The 21,759-nt window shown below is 35.9% G+C and overlaps 1 protein-coding gene and 1 pseudogene across 5 annotated transcripts in view; one reads left to right on the top strand and one right to left on the bottom strand.

The window, feature by feature from the left end:
- The window catches only part of ADAM9 (ADAM metallopeptidase domain 9), a 121,507-nt gene that overhangs the window by 47,004 nt on the left and 52,744 nt on the right, over positions 1 to 21,759 (bottom strand). For all 5 annotated transcript variants that reach the window (XM_020985225.2, XM_078149594.1, XM_078149593.1 and 2 more), the window contains exons 12-15: positions 20,384 to 20,555; positions 15,030 to 15,122; positions 14,220 to 14,415; positions 5,720 to 5,825 (exon numbers count right to left, since the gene is read on the bottom strand). In XM_020985225.2, coding sequence (XP_020840884.1) covers positions 5,720 to 5,825; positions 14,220 to 14,415; positions 15,030 to 15,122; positions 20,384 to 20,555 — 567 coding nt within the window. The remainder of the gene's footprint in view (positions 1 to 5,719; positions 5,826 to 14,219; positions 14,416 to 15,029; positions 15,123 to 20,383; positions 20,556 to 21,759) is intronic.
- Positions 17,016 to 17,505, top strand: LOC110207570 (adenosine 5'-monophosphoramidase HINT1 pseudogene; annotated as a pseudogene).

Raw genomic sequence — 21,759 nt, 5'->3', positions numbered from 1 at the left:
CGGTATTTTTAAAAATCTCCATTTTCCCAAGGACCATTTACTGACATACCTTCAAAATATAAGGCTCCTACTTTCAGTTAGTGTACTGCCAAAGATTTAATGTGGCAGTTTTGTATTCTCACCTCTCTCTTTAATGGTCCATGAGGATCTTCTAAAACAATGAAATTGCAAACGTAATCTCTGTTAGGTAGTAACAAAATTATAATGGCATATTCTTCATCGAAGGACTAACAGTCCTTCAAGGAAAGAATTTTTTTGGTATGCTTTCCTCAAATAATTCCACATTGCAAATGTATTTCTATAGTTTCCATCTGGTAAATGCTGTGACTAGATAAAAATACTGTCAATCTCAAACTGCTAACAAGCACTTCTCCAAAGTTTCTCATATCCTTATCTGTCTCTCCAGCTTGGTCAGAGTTAGCAATACATCTCTTTTTGAAGGCTTTGAAAGTTCTGCAGAAAAGTTCTCATTCTTTAAACCCCCTTCCCTTTGCCTAACCAGGCCATGGGGAAAAGTCAGCTTGGATTCACCCAAGATGTAAAACAGACAATGTGAATATACTCAACATAACACAAATAAAACACTTAATACTTCAAGTTACCAATAGTTTTTTTTTTGCTCTTTTTTGTTCCATAACAATTTCCTTTAGAGGAGTCTTTGAACTCCTTTATTGTTGATGTCTACATCCCATGACCCCACATGACAATCAGCTCATATGCCTCTTAAACAGAACTTAGCTCATTTAGATTCCTCTTCTGGGGCTGGTGAACAGGAAGAACAGTAAAGAACCTTCAGACAGAAACTTCAGGACCAAATTATTGTCCAGTCATTTCAGTCATATCTAATTCTTTGTGACTCCATTTGGGGTGTTCTTGGTGAAGATACTGAGTGGCTTGTCACTTCCTTCTTCAGCTCATTTTATAGATAAGGAAACTGATAAGTGTCTGAGGCCAGATTTGAACTCAGGAAAATAAGTCTTCCTGACTCGGGGGCCTGGGACTCTCTGCACTATGACATCCCACCTAGCTGGCCCCAACCTGCTTTAGCAACAGCTGCTTTTCTACATGATGATTCCAGTCCACCCGCAATTCACTGAAGGAATCTCCTCCTCGTTACCACGATTGTCGGGTGTCAAAAATTAGAAGGCAGAACTATCTCATGTTAATGAGAAGTTTATTGATTGTCGTATGCAGTGGCATGAATACATGCACGCAGACAGCCTGTGACAGACCACAAACTTCCCCTAATTGCCTTAATTTATACCCTTGATCAAACAACTCTGGCTTCTTCTCTTCAGCAAACATTGTTCTCTAGTTGAAATAATATTGCTGCAAGTCCTCTTCCTTATCCTGAAGACATTCTGTTTTCAACAACATCCAGATGTTGCCTGTCACGCAATCCTACAATTTATCAATTCTACTGCTTCCTTTTTCTGTTCTACAATCTTGTGGGCTGGCATGAATTATTTTCCCTTATTTCCGCATTCTGTTATATTCATATAAAACTTAATATTTTTATTTCCTCGCATATTTCTCGGGTTATTATTGAATACTGCCAACACACAGATTTAGGTTCTGATTCTCTAATCAGTTCCAGGGTGACCTTGGAAAGAGAACCAAGTCACTGAACTCAGGTCAAAACCAGGACCTCTGGGTAATTCTAGAGAAGGGAAAAATCCATAAGAATTGTACCCACAACATACACCCCGGGGCTTTTTGGTCTCCTCTAAGGAATTTGTGGATCTATAGAACTCTAGGTTTGCATGTGAGAATCTCAAAACAAACTAAAAATGGGGGGAAAAATACTTCATAGAGAAGAATCAGAAAAAACATAGGTAGAAGAACTTATATACATCCATGAGTAGAACCACTGCTCATTACTAAGGGAAGTTTCGGAAGTTAGGATATGTCACTAACTTCTGCGGGGATAGTCAAGTGAAATTACCAACCAGTTTTCCCACAAAACATTCCCCAGGATAGATGTCATAGAGTTTATTAGACAAGACCATTGTTCTCACTTGCTATAGTATTTCGCAAATTTTTGTGGCACTCTACCTTTCTTGCTGGTTCTAAACTGTTGTTTCATAAACTAGAGACAGTACTCCAGAATATACGTCAGAGAGAGTAAGTCAACTTGATTTGTTTATCTTTTATTACATCCTTGCTATCAGACAAATAAGCCTTCTGGCCTTCAGTTTCATCACTATAAAATGAAGGAAGTGGACTAGGAAGTGACTACTGATATCCCTTCCTTCTCCAAAGTGATGCAGCATGCATTTGCTACTCTCTCTGACATTGTCCTTGCACCACAGAAGGGAAAAGGAATAGATGGCCAAAGTACCTGTGGCCTCTGCTGGCCTGTGCTCAGAAACACAAATGTGTAAGAGAGTGTGATTCTGAAAAGCCTACGTGTGAGGCTGACACAAGTGTTGGGTATTTTGGTTACCAATCATAAACTGACAGCCTCAATGTATCCTGTGGCCACGCCATAGTCAAAAATACTGACAGCTAAAGGACCGAATAACATAGAGAAAGCGCTTTGCAAACCTTAAAGCACTTTATATGCTAGCTATCATTATTACTGTTGTTGTTATTACTACAATTACTAAGAAGAGAAAAATGGAGTTGGAAAAACATTTACTTACTATAATAAGATTCCATTCCAACAAAAAGTTTTAATTCCTGAGGATCATAGCAAAACACAGATAATGCCTATTTCAGAAGCTCATTTTGCAGATAAGGAACTTGAGACCTAAAGGTTTTAAGAGTGACAAAGTGACCTCAGTAAGTTAGTAGCTGAGCCAAAAAAAAAGACCTAGGTCTTGTAATTCCCAGGCCAGTGATCCACAAGGTGACAGATATTTCTATCTCATTTTTATATTCAAATGTTTCAGTTGTGTTCAATTTTTCACTCAACATTTGGGGTGTTCTTGGCAAATATAGTGGAGTGGTTTGTCATTTCCTTCTCCAGTTCATTTTATAGATGATAAAACTGAAGCAAGCAGGGGGGAGTGACCTGCCCAGGGTCTGCGTCTGAGGCTAGATTTGAACTCAGGAAAATTAGTCTTCCTGACTCCAGGCCTGGTACTCTATCCACTGTGCCACCTAGCTGCCCTCCATCGGTTTTTACAATATAGCAAAAAATTTAAGCAAATTGCCTTAGAAATTATATTGATGATGTGGAATAAGGGGGAAGGGAACAAGCATTTATTAAGCATCTACTATGAGCCAAACTGTGCTAAGCACTTTACAAATATATATATAAAATAAATGAAATCCAGTTTTTTGAACTGTAGTGTTAGGGTTCTCTGGAGCTAAAAGAAGAAATCTTGAGTACTGAATTAGTACTATAGAGGCAATGGCTAGATTAACTCCCTGTCCATGCATCACTATGATTCCTACACCTGAAGTCACTTAATTGCTCACCCACTGGCTCAGCAGAATCTAAGTTCAATCAGCTCTTTATAGAAATTAAAGCTCTTTGGCAGACTGACCAGTAATTTCACTGGGTTGCAGTCTTATTACAAAGTCTTTGAAATTGGTTTTGATGAAAACTGCATCACCCTGGAAGCAATCTGGTGATATATGTCTCTATGTAGCTAGGCTGGTCATCAGATGAGATATAATCCATCATTCGCCTACACTTGAGAACTTTCCAACTTGGTAGGAGAACTTGTATTCCACTGGCACAGACTTTCAGAATGCTGGGCCCTCCTAATATTTCTCCTGTATAGGGTACCAATTCTTCTACAAAACTCCTTCTTTGATATGTCATCATCAGATGGAGATTGAGGAAAAAGCAAAATGACAAATGTTGGAGGCTGTAGGAAAACAGGCACACTAAAGCACTGTTAGTTGAACTGTGAGTTGGTCTAGCCATTCTGGAAAGCAACTTGGAACTGATTATAAAAGTCAGCAAGATGTACATATTTTTTAAAAATTCAGTGATGTGACTACTAGGAATATACTCCAAAGGGATCAAAGAAAAAAGGAAAAGGACCCTGTATGTACAAAAATGTTTATAGCATCTCTTTCTGTACTATCAAAAAACAAGAAACTAAGGGGTGCCCATTTACTGGGGAAAGGCTAAACAAATTATGGTCTACGAATGCAATAGAATACTACACTACTGTGCCATGAGGAAAGATTACATAGACAATTTCAGGGGAAATTCTCACTGAAGTGAGAAGAACCAGAAAAATTTACACTCTAACAACACGATAAAGAAAAAGAACTTCGAAAGGCATCAGAACTTGATCATTGTGCTGCCCGACAAAAGATGACTCTGGAGGCCCTAAGATGAAGCTCATTAAACAGAGGTGATGGACTCAGAATACGTAATGTAAACAGACATTTTTCAACATGGTCAATGATAGAAAATGTGCTTTGTTTGATTAGGCATATTTGTTACGAGGGTTTTCTCTTTATTTTATTTATTGAGGGGGGAGAGAAAAATGCTCATAAATAATTTTTTAAAAATACACCTGATGGCAACTACAATGGTAGCCAAATAAAGATGAGCATGAAAGAAAGAGGCACAGATACAAGTAAGGCAAGGCAGGACAAATCTAGGGTAGCGGACAGGCTGGATGAAGATTTGAGATAATACTGATTCACAGAAGCAGAATCACTTATGTAAGAAGATTTAGAACCTGATCTGGATAAAATCAAAGACTTCAAATCAGAGATAATTTCTTTATACACTTCAAAAAGATATCACAGAATCAGAACTGGAAGGTAGATCAGAAATTATCTATTCCAACCCCTTCATTTTATATGTGAGGAAACTAAAGCCTAGAAATGTTAAGTGACTTTCCCATGATTGCATGTGCAATAAATATAAACCTGTGCTGGGCTTTGAACTGAATTCCTCGAGTGCCAGGAAGGGGTTCTTTCCATTGTACCATACTGCCTCCTCTCTACTACAAAGGGAGTTTACAAGGATTTCTTAATTAAATCTTTACTCATTTCATTTTCCAAAAGAGAAGCGATGAGAAATTGAGTTTAGTTTTCAATATCGTGTTTTAGAAAAGTCAGTTGAGGTCAATAGTGATGTGTATCCTGAGAAGGAAAAGACTTACTTGGGAAATAACCTCTGTCTTCAAATAGTTGTCAAGTAGAAGGACTGCACTTATTCTGCTAAGCCCTCCCCCCCCCCCAAAAGAACCACAAGCAACAGGTGAGTGGAAATTGCAGAGCCAAAGATTTAGATATGGAAAATCTAATAATTAGAGTTATCCAAAAGGGGTTTGTATTGCCTCAGGACATTAGTGAGAACCCCCTAATGGGAGGTCGTTTAGACTCAGGTGGGATGACTACTTATTAAGATGTTATTGAAGGGCATTCCTGTTCAGTTATTGGCTGGACTAGCTGGTCTATGAAGTCACTTCCACCTGACAGAAGACAGGGAGATATTCTATTCTCTGAGTGCCATATACCCTGTGAACATGATGCTTATTGTTACTTCAATCAATTCAGCAAAAATTATAATTACAGACTTCTACTATGTGCAAGGAAGGATATGCCAATTCCGTTTTAAATTTCTTTTAGGACCGATATCATCTGTAAATACAGTTACAGAAAGTTAAGAAGCCAGACAGTAGAGTGGGGTGGACAGAGGAGTAAAATTTTAAAAGCACATTTTTAATAAGGTTCTTCTGGCATATGATCTTGAGCTTTAAGATCTTCCACATTCCATCATTTCTTCACCTCTACTTACCCAGCGGAACATTTTCTGTATCCATTGCCATGGTAACCACAGTTGCCAAATCTGTCTCCTTTAGAGTTTACTTCAATAAAACAATCCTTTGGAGCAGCTTTTGCTTCTGAAATTCAAGAAAAAAGTGGTGTTAACCAAGAAATGAGCTTTCCCTGGAATCTAAGTGCCTCACTTCCCCATTTCCTAACTGCCTGCCAAATGCATCCTACTTTGATATCAAGGCTCAAACTCAATACCTCCTAAACGGGATTCATTTTCCCAGAATGTAAGGCTCTCCAAGAAAATAAAAGCTCCTTTAAGGGAGGAATAATTTAGCTTTTATATTTAGATCCTCAGTGCTTAGCAGAATACCCGCTGCATAATAAAAACTCAATTAATGTTTATGGATTAAAGAAGAAATGGAGAGAAAAAGGAACTAATAAGCAAACCCTTAAAGGGAAAAGGGTAACAAGTATAAATAGTGGATCAAGAGTGAGGGGAAGAGAGCCAGGGGGAAGAAGGACACCTTAAAGAAAAGATTAAGGTAAAGTAACTGCAGGAACATAGTACTGTGTAGCAGAAGTGGGGGGAAAATCATAACTTAAAAAAAAATCCAACATTAGAGACAGATGAAAGAAAATATCTCATAACTTTAAATGTGAATGGATAAAACAATCCAATAAAATGAAAAAGTGACAGATTTGATAATAAAACAAAACCGTATAATCTGTTGCTTACAACAAAAAATTTAAAAAACAAAGAGATGCAAAATAAAACTTATGGGATATGGAGCAGGAGTTGCAATCATGTTATCTGACAAAGCAAAAATAAATATTCAAAAATTAAAAAGAGATAAACAAGGAAATTATATTATGCTGAAAGGAAACATAGAAAGCAAACCAATATTAGTAATAAACTTATATATTCCAAATGCTTTAGCACCCCAATTAATAAAGGGAATGGGGAAAAAAATACACATTTCTCAGCACCACATGAAACTTTTCCAAAAACTGAGCATGTACAGAGATATTGTAAATAAATATAAAAAGGCAGATCCTTTACAGACCATAAAACAATAAAAAATAGTATTTGGCTCAGGAACTATGAACAAGATAGACCAAAATGAAGACAACCATGATATTATAAATAATGAGTGGATCAAAGAACAAATCAGAAAAACAATAACTATGTAAAAATAATAATGATGAAACAACATACTAAAATTCCTGGGATGCAGCTAAAGTAGTACTCAAGGGAAAACTTACATCCTTACAAACATACATTAACAAGATAATTTAAAAAAAAAGGTTAGTGAACTAAATATGCATTTAAAAAATTAGAAAGTCAACAAATAAACAAACCTAAAATAAGCACAAAAGAGAAGATGTTGACAATTGGAGGGGGAATAGATAAATTGGAAATAAAACCAAAGAAATGATAAATAAAACTAAAAGTTAGTTCTTTGAATACACTAATTAAATTAATAAACCCACAGCTCATCTGATTAAAAAGAGATCCAAAAAACACAATCAATAAAATCACAAATGAACAAGGTAAAACTACAATAAAATCAGAAGAAATTTTTAAAAATTATCATTAGAACATATGCTACTAACAAAACTGAGAACACAAAAGAAATAGAGAATACTTTCAAAAACATAAAATATCCAAACTATTATAAGACAAGATAAAGATCTTAAAAAACCCAATCTCAGAAAAGGAAACGGATCTAGTTCTAAAGTAACTACCAAAGGGGGAAGAGTCTTGGTCCTGATGAATTCACAGGAGAATTCTATCAAACTTTTAAAGAATAGTTAGAGCCGTTCCAGATCTTAAATTGTATTATAAAGCAGCAATCATGAAAACTACTTGGTACTGGCTAAGAAACAGAGTGGTGGATCGGTGGAATAGATTAGGCATACAAAACACAGTAGTAAATGACTACAGTAATCTACTATTTGATAAACCCAAAGACTCCAGGTTCTGGGATAAGAACTCACTCTGAGAAAAACTGCTGGGAAAACTGGAAAAGAGTATGGCAGAAACTAGGCACAGATCAAAATCTCACACCATATATCAAAATAAAGTCAAAATGGGTTCGTGATTTAGATATAAAGGCTGATACTATAAGCAAACTGGAGGAGCAAGGAATAGTTTAACTATCAGATCTATGGAGAACAGACGAATTCGTGACCAAACAAGAGATAGAGAACATTACATTAAACTGAAAAGTTTTTGCACAAACAAAGCCAATGCAACCAAGAATAGAAGGAAAGTAGAAAACTGGGAAAGAATTTTTACAACCAGTCTCTCTGATAAGGGCCTCATTTCTAAAATATATAGAGAATTAAGTCAAATTTATAAGAATACAAGTCATTCCCCAATTGATAAATGGTCAAAAGATATGATGAACAGGCAGTTCTCAGATGAAGAAATTAAAGGCATCTATAGTCATATGAAAAAATGCTCTAAATCACTATTGATTAGAGAAATGCAAATCAAAACAATTCTGAGGTACCACATCACACCTATCAGATTGGCCAAGTTGTAAAACAGGAAAATGATAAATGTTGGAGAAGATGTGGGAAAATTGGAATACTAATGCATTGTTGGTGGAGTTGTGAAATGATCCAACCATTTTGGAGAGCCATTTTAACTATGCCCAAAGGGCTATACAAATATGCATACCCTTTGACCCAGCAATAGTACTTCTAAGGCTATATCCCAAAGAGATCATACAAATGGGAAAAGGACTAACATGTACAAAAATACTGATAGCAACTCTTTTTGTGGTGGCAAAGAATCGGAAATTGAGAGGATGCCCATCAATTGGGGAATGGCTGAACAAGTTGTGGTATATGAATGTAATGGAATACTGTTGTGCTATAAGAAATGATGAAGAGGCTGACTTCAGAAAAACCTGGAAAGACTTGTATGGTCTGATGCTGAGTGAAGTGAGCAGAACTATGAGAACATTGAACACAGGAACAGCCACATTGTGCAATGACTAATATTGATAGACTTAATCCTTCTCAGTACACAAGGATCTAAGACATCTCCAAAGGCCTCATGATAGAAAATGCTATCCACATCCAGAGAAAGAACTATGGAGTTTGAATGCAAATCGAAGCATACCATTTGCTATTTTTTTTCTTCTGCTGTGTTTTGTTTCCTCTTTCTTGTAGTTCCCCCTATTGGTTCTAATTCTTAATTGCAACATCACTAATATGAAAATATGTTTAATAGGGATGGATATGTATAGCCCATATCAGATTGTATGCCATCTTGGGGAGTAAGGTGAGGAGGGAGGGGGAGAAAAATTTAAAACTCAAAAGCTTATGGAAGTGATTGTTGATAATTCCAAATAAATTAATTTTTTAAAATAAATAAATTAATGGGAAAAAAAAAACAGAACAGAACCCTACATCTGGTGATTGCACCACCACACTCCTACTTTTTGAAGTCCCTCTTTTCCTTCATAGCCTCACTGAAAGTTCTTTCTCTCCCCCATGAAGGCTTTCCTGATTTCCTCCAGCTTAAAGTATCTTTCCCTCCTCAAAATTTTTAAAAGTATTTTGTCCAAATGCCATTGTAGCTTGTATCATACTAAATTTGTGTATAGGTTTGTTCTTCCCTTATCTGACTGTTAATTACTTAAGTGCTGTTCAGTTGTTTTTCAGTCGCATCCAAATCTTCATGACTGCACATTTGGGGTTTTCCTGGCAAAGATACTAGAGGGTTTACCACTTCCTTTTCCAGCTCATTTCAAAGATGAGGAAACTAAGGCAAACAGGATTAAGTGACTTGCCCAGGGTCACATACCTAGTAACTGTCTGATTCTGGATTTAAAGTCAGGAAGATAAGTCTTCCTGACTCCAGGCTCAGCACTCTACCCACCGTGCCACCTAGATGCCCTCCGTAAGTGTAAGGACTGTCAATTTTCATTTTTATATTTGCAGAGATTATCATGGTACCTTGCATAACAAACATTTAGCAAATGTTTGTTAAACTGAATTAAACTTGCACAATTGCCTTCTACAAAAGTGGTGTGCCTTATAACCAGCCCCTTCCCTAAGGTCCCAAATTGTACTCACTTTGTGCTTCTCTTAAACCTTTATAAATCATTTTGCATGATATTAATTTGAGCTATGTCTCACATTTTGTACAAAATGTGTGCTTCATGAGAATAAGGCCTGCTATTTCATTTAATCTTTTGTTATTCCCCTAATGCCCAGAATGGCTTCTGCACAAAGGTGGTGTGCAGAGAATGAGAGTATGAATGAAGGAGCAAGGAAGACACTGAGGTTATAAACATAGGTCCCTGAAAAGATGGTAGCATCTCCAATAGGGATTGTCTAGAATAGCAGTGTTTTGGGGGAGGAAAGATAATGAATGATTTTGGACATGGTGTGTTTTTGAGATGCATCCAGTTTGAAATATTCCATAGATGATGCTGGATTGGAGCTCTGGAGACAGAGAAAGGCTGAATATATAGCTATGGGTGTGTCTGACTCTCTGTGACTCCATTTCGGGTTTTCTTGGCAAAGATACTGTAGTAGCTAGCCATTTCTTTCTCTGGCTCATTTTACAGATGAGAAAACTAAGGCAAACAGGGTTTGTTCAGGGTTACACAGCTAGTAAGTGTCTGAGGTCAGATTTGAACTCATAAAGACGAGTCTTCCTGACTTCAGGCCCAACACTCTATCCAATGCACCACCTAGCTGCCTAGATATGGGAATCACTTGCACAGTTGATTACTGAACTTATGAGAGCCAATGGGATTTCCAAGAGAGAAAGTGTAGAGAAAAGAAGATCCAAAGTTCCCAGACATCCCCAGGGTATATCCAGTTAGAGGGAAAAATACAAATGATAGTCCAGCAAAAAAGCCTGAGGACTGGTCATCCAGGACAGAGGAGAAGCAAAAGGAGAGTGCCACAAAAACTCAGAGAAAAGTATCAAGGAGGAAAGAGTGATCAAGTATGTCAAATGCTACAGAGAAGTCAAGAAGGATGAGAACTGAGATTTGGCAATTAAGAGATCATTAGTGACTTCACTTGACTTACAAAGTCACAAGCCAGATTTACAAAGGATTAAGAGAAGAGAAAGTAAAGGCAATGAGCGCATATATCTTTTTCTAGGAGAGTGACTGTGAAAAGGAGAAGCAATATAGGACCATTGCTTTATGAGATGGTAAGATTGAATGAGGGATTTTTGATTTGTTTTTTAAGGATGGGGAAAACCTGGGAGTTTGTGGGCAGCAGGGAATAAGATATTAGGGACAGATTTAAAATTACTAAGTAGGGGTGGGGGGAATGATTGTGGGGGCAATCTGCCAGAGAAACAGGAAAGAGTAGGTAGTACTGAGGATATAAGTAAATGACTGGTGAGAAGAAAGGCCATCTCTTCATCAGATTCAGGTATTTCTCCTCTTTTAGGAAGAAAGAATAAGGGATCATAACCCAAAAGGTTTTGAGATGTAGAGAAGAGAGAGCTCTCTGAATAATTAAAAAGCATTTATTAAGTGCTTACTAAGCACTTGGGATTCAAACACAGAAGGCAAGAGGAAGATAACACCTATAGAGGAGAAATGCTGGTTGGGAAAGGATGTTTTGATTTGGAAAATTCTTTAAAAAAGAAAAAAAGATGTTAAGTAGAATCATAAGGCAATTGATTGAAACATCCTTTCCAGGAATGGCAGTATTGATTTACTTAATGTTCCCAGAGCAAGAGGTGGAAAGGAGGTGTAATGTTCAAGGCAGCAGGACATGAAGATGGCTACAGTACATTGCGAGGAATCTTGGGACACACCAAGATACAGTGAACTCTCATCAATGAAGAGTATAAGAATCCACGACAAGAGCTAGAGTTCCACGCTAAATGCTGAGGGCATAAGTAAAGCTCCTTGATCTTAGCTGGGAAAGCTCAAAACGGATGGCCCATTCCAGCAAAGATAGAGAGTTTAAATTGCATTTACAAAAAAGTAATGTTCAGACATGTCAAAACATGCCCAACCCCTATTTTTCTGTGTCATATCTTATTAACTGAGCTTCATACATGTCAGCCATAAGTTCTCTAGGAACTCATCTTCACAAAAGAGAAGTGAAAATAGAAAGAGAGCAGAAGAACCAGAAGTGAGAGCTTTGCTCTTCTGACCAAAAAAGAAAGAAAAAAAAAAGGATTTCAGTGGTATGGTGAAAAGGCACATTAGGGCTAACTACAAGAACTCATTTTGTTGCAAATTTTACCTAGAAGGTTTCCAAGGAGAAACTGTATTTTGGGTTTTAATAAAATTTATTTCATTTTTCTTTTTTCGTGGAGAAAAACCAAAAAAGTACCAAGATAATCTTCCAGGTAGGACTTGCAACAAAGGGAACTTCCTTAAATGAATCCATCACAGCGTGTAACAGGTAAGAAACTTCGAAAAAGAACAGAAATAGAACATGTCATCAAGTAATATAATCAAAAGAAGTAGACCATTCAGTCACACGAGGAGAGAAGACAAGTGGACAAAGTATTCCACTAGTACCCTTGTGGTGTCAGGGAAAACTGAAGAGGGCCTCTAGCACTCTGGATGAACCCTTTGTGGCAAAATTCTTCTAGGACACACATCAGAGTTGCACAAGACAGGCAGGCCTGGATGGTTTGCAAACTGCACAGTTAGACGGAACATTCAGTAATGAGTTCTGACAGTTTCTGCTTTATGTCAAAGCTAGGTTGCTAGGAAAACCTGAGGGTCACAACCTGAAGGTCTCTGACCCCATAAAATAGCCAGAGTAGACTAACAAACCAGGATTAACTTTAATAATACATAATATCAGTCTGTGCTTAGTAGTAGTAGTATTTCTTTATAATTTGCTTCAAATAGTCTGTCTTACAGTTAACATGTAAACCTAGATAGTATTTAATTAATATGTACCCTTTTATTCTTAAACATGTTCATGTTTACAGAAAAGGATTTTATAGATTATAGAATCACAGCTCTAGAACTGGAAGGGTCCTCAGAGATTACTGTCATCCCAACCCTCTCATCGGACAGATAAGGAAAACGAGTCCCAGGAAGGTTAAATGATTTATAGTAAAGGTAAGAACAGAATTTGAACACAGGTCCTCTGATCCCAGAGTGAATGCTCTTTCCACTGTAACACAAAGGCCGCCAGCAGCATGACTTCTCTAACCTATTTGTCTTTTTTTTTTTTAACTATCCATTCCACTCATTCTTCTGTGTTGAAAACCCTGGTGTTATCTTTGACTCTGAGGAATTATCTGTGACCAGAGATAGCCCAACCAAATGTCTCCCAACCAATGAGTACAGGATTCTTGGTGGGCCATGGAGTAACTACAAGATTAAGAATATACATCCAGATCTATAAATAAGCAAACACAGCTTCTGTAAAGTGAATATATAATGCTTTACATATATATGTATTGCTCATTTCCAAATTTATGTAGATGCTGCTGTAATAAAATATAAACTAATTTCAAATGGTTACCAAATTCATAACTCAATCAATGGATATTAATAGTCACATCAAGGTCTAAATAGACTTTAAAGAGACCTTCTCATACTTGAGAAAAATGGAAAGGACTAGCTTAACTGTTATGACTTCATTATCCTAAAAGACAATATTACCCGTCTAACAGTAGCTAAACTACTTGCCATTGGCATGAAGTATATGTGAGGAACTAATTATTCTGTAGATTTATGCCTTGCAATTTGGCATTTGGTAGAATTCATTGCTATAGATGATTCCCAGTGAGCAAACCCTTCTGCCAATGAAGACTAGAAATTGTTCTGTAACTTACAGTCTTATACCAGGTGTTCTCAACTTTTTGTGCACCATGGACCCTTCTAGCAGCGTGGTGAGACCTATGGACCCCTCAGAACTGTTTTTAAATACTTAAAACAAAATACATGGAATAACAAAGGAAATCAATTATATTTAAGCAAAGATGTGATTTTTTTTCCCCCATCCAAGTTCACAAACCCCTGAAATCTATGCGCCAATGCCAGGTTAAGAGCCTTTGTCTTAGAGTTGACTGGGAAAGTGAGAAGATAAATGACTTTCCAAGGGTAAAAAGAGAGACAGAGGGAGGACTTAAACCCATGTCTTCCTGACTCCAAGACTGGCTCTTTACCCACGATGCCACATGTCTTACACACCCAACGTTTTTAAATAAAAGCAAACACTACAATCTTACATTACATAAAATACCTTAGTAAAAGGAACACCAAGACTGGATGTTTAGTGAGTTCCTGAAGTGCAGTGAGCATTTTTTGGCTCACGTGAACTGCTAACTAGATACATATTCCCATGGAGTTTATCACTATAGAACCTAGGTAGCTGAGCATATGATGATAACACTTCAACAGAAGAATTGCATAAGCACAAGCAAATGAGAGTTATACATCTTCACACCACAGAATTTTAACAAAATTAAAATTAGAACTATTTTAGCTTGACAAATTAAACACATCTTTAAAAAATCAAACTACTTGAAATATTTTCTAGTTAAGTCTTACTTGAGTCAAAGATGACTTGACACTGAGCATCATAAAATTGACACATGCCATTGTAACAATAAGCTTTATTGTTGTGGCATGGGTGTCCATTTTGAATACAAACATCTAGCTGACAGAACTGAGATGAGCCATTGCAATACTCTGGGAGATCACACTCATTGGTACTTTGTCGGCATAGAGTACCTCCTGGAAGGAACTGAAGAAACAAAACTCAAATCAAACAAGAATATTCGCTCAATTTTAGTAAGTAAACCAAAGTTTGACACATCTTATGCAACAACTCAACAAAGTCATTCCATCATGGCATAAAGGTAACCCTAGATATGCTGGGGGAAATGCCTATTCTGGGAAGATCTACTTTGTTGGAAAGATTTTACGTGCAGTCCTGGTGGAAGACTGAGTCTACTTACCAAAGACCAGCCTAGGCCAGTATATGAAAGATATCATATAGACTGGGAACTAAGCGATAAATTATCATATCACAGCAACTCATTAAATTAAAACACTCTAAAACAGTCACTCTATACTATGTGTTCCCTTTCACCTCTGCAGTAAAAGTGGCTGAAAAGAGGCTTCAAAGTAGTTAGAACCACAGTTTTTAGGTACTCAATGAATGTTTGTTGAATGACTGATCAAATATACCGGCATCTGCAGTGGTAGAATTTTCTTCAATGCCACAAACATACAACACATTAGAACCCAATAAAGCTATTTTCCCTAATCACCCAACAAAATAAGTACTTCTTTACTAGATATTTCAGAAGGTAAAGGATTGATATTTTTATTTTTCAACCAAGAAAGCTTCCTTACCCGACAGTTTTTACAACAGTCACCATATGCACATTCAGCACCTGATTTAAGTTTACAAGTACTTGACTCACAGCAAGGGTCCAATTCACATTCCTGTAGGTGATATAAATTGGCTGTCAGTAAAGAGGTAGGATAACAGTGTCAACACTGACTATTGATATCTATCTTGAAGAGAATAAATAGATACTTTACTGAAATGACAATTTTCATCCCCCTAACCTGACCAAATTAAATATTATTAGGACAGAAACTATTTCCAACCACTTGGATTTAACTTATGTTCTACAGGCATACAATACTGTAAAATCACAAATGTCATATTAGTATCTATAACCAGGGCATCACCAGCTTCACCACTGGTACTAAACATCTTCAAATTCCTCAAAAGTAACCCCAATTAGTAGCTAATCCCTACTGTATACGCAGCTTCCCTGTATCCTCAAAGTGACTTTCCTGTGACCTTTCTACATGTCTAGCTTCTTAATGAACTCCTCCATATTCCTCATCTTGCTTTTGACTCATTTTTGGGAATGAGTTGCTATGCCCTGGCTCACTTTCCTCCTCTTCCACATCTGTTCTCAGGTGTTATCTCATGTGAGAAGGATGTAGGAAACTCATTCATGGCTTAATATGTGGTTGCCCTTCAAGGATATTTATTTGCATCTTCAGCAGGCAGAAATGCCTTTTCCTCAATTTTTTCTTTTTGTATTTTATCTTAGGATCAATAGGAAGCTGCTGTCACTTTTTGGCAAGGAGTAACATAGTCAGACCTGAGCTTTAGAAGTGTCACTTTGACAACTTTATGAAAGGTGGCTTAAAGAGGAAAGCGGCTGGCTTCAGAGATCAATATAGAGGCTGGCTAGTTCGCCCATACCTAAACCAGCAAATTTCTGAAGTCTGCATCAGACTGAATAATGGTCAAGATATCAAAGAAAAAACCTACAGTAAATGAAATTTTCTATCCCCAAAATTAGCACAAAAAGTCATCTGGAGGGGCTTCAATTTTCCCCTCTCAGAATTACACAAAACTAAGGGAAAAAAATGGTAAAGAAGGAGATGAATAAAATCTTAGATAAGTTAAATATGATAGATATCTGGAGATAACTGAATGGGAACAGAAATGAATACAGCTTTTTCTCAGTGGTACATGGTACCTTTCAAAGACTGACCACATATCTGGGCACAAAAATTTTATAGTTAAATGTAGAAACGCAGAAATATTAAATGCATACCTTTCAGATCACAAAGCATAAAAATTAAATTTAATAAGAGACCATGCAAACACAGAACAAAAAACCAAATGGAGACTAAACAATCTAATTTTAAAGGAGTGGGTTAAAGAACAAATCACAAAAACAATCATTAGAAAGAATGACAATGAGACAACATATGGGATACAGCAAAAGCAGTAATCAGAGGAAAAATTATATCTCTAAATGCCTACATCAATAAATTACAGAACGAGCAGACCAATGAACTGTCTACAGAATTAAAAAAAAAAACTGGAAAAGTAACAAACTAAAAATCCTCAACTAAACACTACTGGAAATCCTAAAAATTAAAAGTGACATTAATAAAACTAAGTGTAAGAAAACCATTGAATTAATAAATAAAACTAGGAGTTGGTTTTATGAAAAAAAGAAGATAAACAATAGGTTAATATGATTAAGAAAAAGAGAAGAAAACCAAGTCACTGGTATTAAAAATAAAAAGATGAAATCAAAGCAATTATAAGGAGTTATTTTGCCTAATCATATACCAATAAATTTAAAATTTAAGTGAAATGGAAGAATATTTGCAAAAATATAAACTGCCTTGATTAACAGAAGAGGAAAAAAATTACTAAATAAATGTATTTTAGAAAAAGAAAAAGAACTTGAATAGGCTATAAATAAGCTTCTTAAGAAAAAAGCATGAGAGGCACCCGGGTGAGGCTGTGGAGGCTGTAGCGGGCAGTGGCAGGAGCCGGCTACAGGAGCCGCCACGATGGCAGATGAGATCAGCAAAGCACAGACTGCCCCGCCCAGGGGAGACACCATCTTTGGGAAAATAATTCGCAAGGAAATCCCGGCCAAAATCATTTTTGAGGATGACTGGTGTCTTGCTTTCGATGATGTTTCCCCACAAGCCCCAGCTCATTTCCTGGTGATACCTAAGAAACCCATTACCCAGATATCTGTTGCAGAAGAAGATGATGAAAATCTTCTTGGACACTTAATGATTGTTGGCAAGAAATGTGCAGCTGACCTGGGTCTGAAGAGAGGATACTGAATGGTCATCAATGAAGGTGCAGATGGGGGGCAATCTGTCTATCATATCCATCTGCATGTCTTTGGAGGATGTCAGATGCAGTGACCTCCTGGATAAATTGTTGGAATGATTTGTCTTATTTAGGGAGCAGAGTAGGTTTACAACATATATGTTAAGCTGAGTATACTTAATGTTTTCTGTGAAACCGGAAATTGGGAAATTACTTCAAAATGTACACAATAAAAGACAAGTTATCTGTTTCCCATGAAAAAAAGCAAAAAAGCATGAGGACTGCATTTACAAATGAATTCTATCAAACATTTAAAGACCAACTAATTCCAATATTAAGTAAATTATGTGGACTAATAGGTAAAGAAGGGGTCCTACCATACTCCTTTTTAGAAAACAAATATGGTACTGTTACCTAAATCAGGAAGAGTAAAAAGAGAGAAAGAAAACTACAGACCAATTTCATTAATGAATATAGATGCAAAAATACTAAATAAAATACTAGCTAGGAGATTACAATATATTATAAAGATTGTACACTGTGACCAAGTAGGATTTATGACAGAAATGGAGGATGGTTTAACATAAGGAAAACTATCAACATAATTGATTTTATCAATAATAAAAGTTAAAAAAAAACCTTTTGATTATATCAATAGATGCAGAAAAAGCTCTTGATAAAGTACAACACTCATTCCTATTAAAAACATTTGAAGGTATAGGTATAAAAGGATTTTTCCTTAAATTAATAAGAAGCATTTACCTAAAACTATCAACAAGTATTATTTGCAATGGGGATAAGCTAGAAGTCTTCCCAGTAAGATCAGAAATGAAATAAGGATGCCCATTTTTACCAGTATTATTCAACACTGTGTTAGAAATCCTACCAATAACAATAAGAAAAAGAAATTGAAAGAATCAGAATGAGCAATGAGGTAATAAAATTACCTCTTTGTGCAAGTGATATGATGATATACTTGGAAAATCCTGAAGACTGAACTAAAAAGTTAGCTGAAATAATTATAATTTTAGCAAAGTAGCAGAACATAAAGCCCACATAAATCATCAGCACACCTACATATCACCAACAAAACCCTGCAAGGAGAGATAGTTAGAGATAACCTCATTTAAAATAATTCTAGACAGTATAAAATACCTCAGATTATACCAAAACAAACTCAGGAACTGTATGAACAAAATTATAAAAAACTTTTTATACAAATAAAATCATATTTTAAATAATTGGAGAAATACTAATAGCTCATGGATAAGCAGGGCCAATATAATAAAAATGACAATTTTACCTAAACAAAATTTATTCAATGCTATCCCAATTACCAAAAAAAATATTTTAATGAGTTAGAAAAAATAATAACAAAACTCATTCACAAGAACAAAAGGTCAAGAGTATCAAAGAAACTAATGGAAAAAAAATGTAAAGGAAGGAAGTTTAGCAGTTCCAAATCTTAAACTACATCATAAAGTAGTAATTATCAAAACTATCTGGTACTGGCTAAGAAACAGAAAGGTAGATCAGTGGAACAGAGAACACATAAAATACACAGCAGCAAATGATTATAGTAACCTTGTGTCTGACAAGGGTAAAGACTTAAGTTTTGGGAATAAGAATTCATTATTTTGTAAAAATTGTTAGAAAAGCCATCTGGCAGAAATTGGGCATAGACCAATGTTTACCATTTACCAAGACAAGGTCAAAATGGATACATGACAGGGAGATGTCTCAAGAAAATTAGAAAAATGTGAAACCTATTTCCTATCAGACTTATGGATAAGCGAACAATTAATAAATAAACAAGAGTTAGAGAGCATTATGATGTATAAAATGGATGATTTTAATTCCATTAAATTAAAAAAGTTTTGTACAAATAAAACCAATGTAGCCAAGATCAGAAGGAAAGCAGAAAATCGGGAAAAAATATTTATAGACAATTTCTCAGATAAAGGTCTCATATCTCAAATACATAAAGAACTTTGTGAAAGCTATTTAGATATGCAAGCCATTCCCCAATTGATAAAGGTCAAACGATATGAACAAGCCGTTTGCCAATAAAGAAATCAAAACAATTTATAGTCATATGAAAAAATGCTCTATATCGTTACTGATTAATAAATATTAAAACAACCGTGAGATACCATTTTATATCTATTAGATTGACTAAAATGACGAAGAGGAAAGTGATAAATGTTGGAGGGGATATGGAAAAAAACTGGGATGCTAATTCAATATTGGTGGAACTGTGAATTAATCCAACCATTCTGAAAGCAATCTAGAATTATGCCTAAAGAGTTATTAAACTGTCTATAACCTTTGACCTAGCAATACTACTACTAGTTTTGTTTCCCAAGTTTTTTAGGGAAAAAGGAAAAGAACCTATACACAGATATATTTATAGCAGCTCTCTTTGTGGTGTCAAAGAACTGGAAATCGTGGGGATGCCTGGCAATTGCAGAACAGCTAAATAAGCTGTGGTATATGATCATGACAGAATATTACTGTGCTGTAGGAAATGATGAGCTTATTGATTTTAGAAAAACATGGAAAGACTTGCATGAAATAATGAAGAGCAAAATGAGCAGAACCAAGAGAATGTTGTACCCAGTAACAGCAATATTGTTCTAGGAACAATTTTGAACAACTAAGTCATTTTGAGTATTATAAATATTCAAATCAACTACAAAGGACCTATGAAGAAAGATTCTGTCTGCCTCCAGGGCAAGAACAGATAAATAGAAGTATGTATGTATAGTATGGTTTTACACACACACACAGATATCTGTGTCTAATGGTGGTCGTCTCTAGGGCAGGGGGGGGAGGGATATTAAAAGTGCACAACAGAGAATAAAAGAAAATTTAGAAGGAAACATAGAAAGCTGAGTAGCTTTAAAAGTAATGTATAGTACTTAATACATAGTTTTTAAAAACAATTAAACAGTGTGAAATGTAAATTCATGGTTTTATAGTGAATCCACTTCTTATGCTGTGCTGAAAATGTTCCTTTTTTGTCTTTATGTATTTAAGTTCAAAATGAAAATTAAAAAAGCAGAATTCAAAAATTGTAATAATAATTACTGACCTTTGGAGACCCACAGTCACATTCTTCCCCAAAATCTATTATTTTATTACCACAGTAAGGGGTACTGTAGGCTTCATCAGGTTTTGGAATATTAAGTAGACAGGTTCCTCCTTTATTTAATGTTAAATTCTCAAAGTCATCTGCACTGCAACTACTAAAGTTTCTGGAACCTCTAAAAGCAACATAAGGAGGAAAGTTTTTATGTTATTTTGCAAGCCTGAAAATTTAACTAAACCAAAAAAGCAAAAATAAATTTTTCATATTGCATCATAAAACTGAAAGAGTACTTGCAAGAATTCATATTTATTTAGGAAAAAAATAAAACATTTTAAAAATTAATACACAAAGATCCTCTTCTCTAACAATGTATATGCCACCATAATGAGGATGGCTCACATTTATATAGTGCTTTAAGATATGCAAAGTATTTTGTGTCCATTTTCTTGCTTGATCGTGAGAAGCATCTGCAATAGATATCCTTTACTACAAAATAATAAATGAAGCTCACATTTATATAATGCTTTAATGTTTACAAAGCTTTTCACTCACAGCATTCCGTTAAAAATTAAACTGTTTTCCTCATAGCACAGTTGTTACTGTGGTTTAGTCATTTCGTTAGTACCCAATTCTTTTATACCCCATTTTGGAGTTTTCTTGAAAAAGATGCTGGAGTGATTTGCCATGTCCTTCTCTAGCTCATTTTACAGATGAGGAAACCGAGGCAAACAGGGTGAAGTGACTTGTCCAGGGTCACACAGCTAGTATTTGTCTGAGGCCAAATTTGAACTCAGGAAGATGAGTCTTCCTGATTCTAAACTCAGTGTTCTACCCACTGAGTCACCTACCTGCCCCCTCATAGCACAGAACAAGTATAACTATCCACAGTTTGCAGATGAGAGGGTGAGACTCAGAGAAAGTGACTTGCCAAGGGGCAAGACATAAGTGGCAAAGTCTGGACAAGAACCCAGGAAATCTCCTTCCAAATCCCTTGGGCTTTTCTTCCTCAGTATGTTATACTGCCTCTATAATTTCACTGTATTTTTCAAAACATATTCTTCAAATCTAATGGCTAAATGCCAACCTCCAAATCACATACAGCTCTTTGTAACTGGTGCTAAAGTCCTACTTTCTTGGCTATAAACAGTCTAACATAAACAGCTATTAACATTTATATTTTCTTGATTACAAATACCTAATATATGCAGATAATAGCATCTGTAGAACATTCCCAATATACCAGAGTCCAACATATATAATATATGTGTGTGGTGTATCTATCTAGATATAGATCTATATATCCTTGAGTGCAGGGACTGTCTGTGTCTTTCTGTATCCCCACTGCTTAGCAAAGTGCCTGACACATAGCAGGTGCTTAA

The sequence above is a fragment of the Phascolarctos cinereus genome, unplaced genomic scaffold (genome assembly GCF_003287225.1).
Source record: "Phascolarctos cinereus isolate Bilbo 61053 unplaced genomic scaffold, phaCin_HiC Scaffold_2;HRSCAF=192, whole genome shotgun sequence".
NCBI lineage: Eukaryota > Metazoa > Chordata > Mammalia > Diprotodontia > Phascolarctidae > Phascolarctos > Phascolarctos cinereus.
The sequence above is the reverse complement of the archived record's forward strand: the minus strand, read 5'-3'. Positions and strand labels throughout refer to the sequence as shown.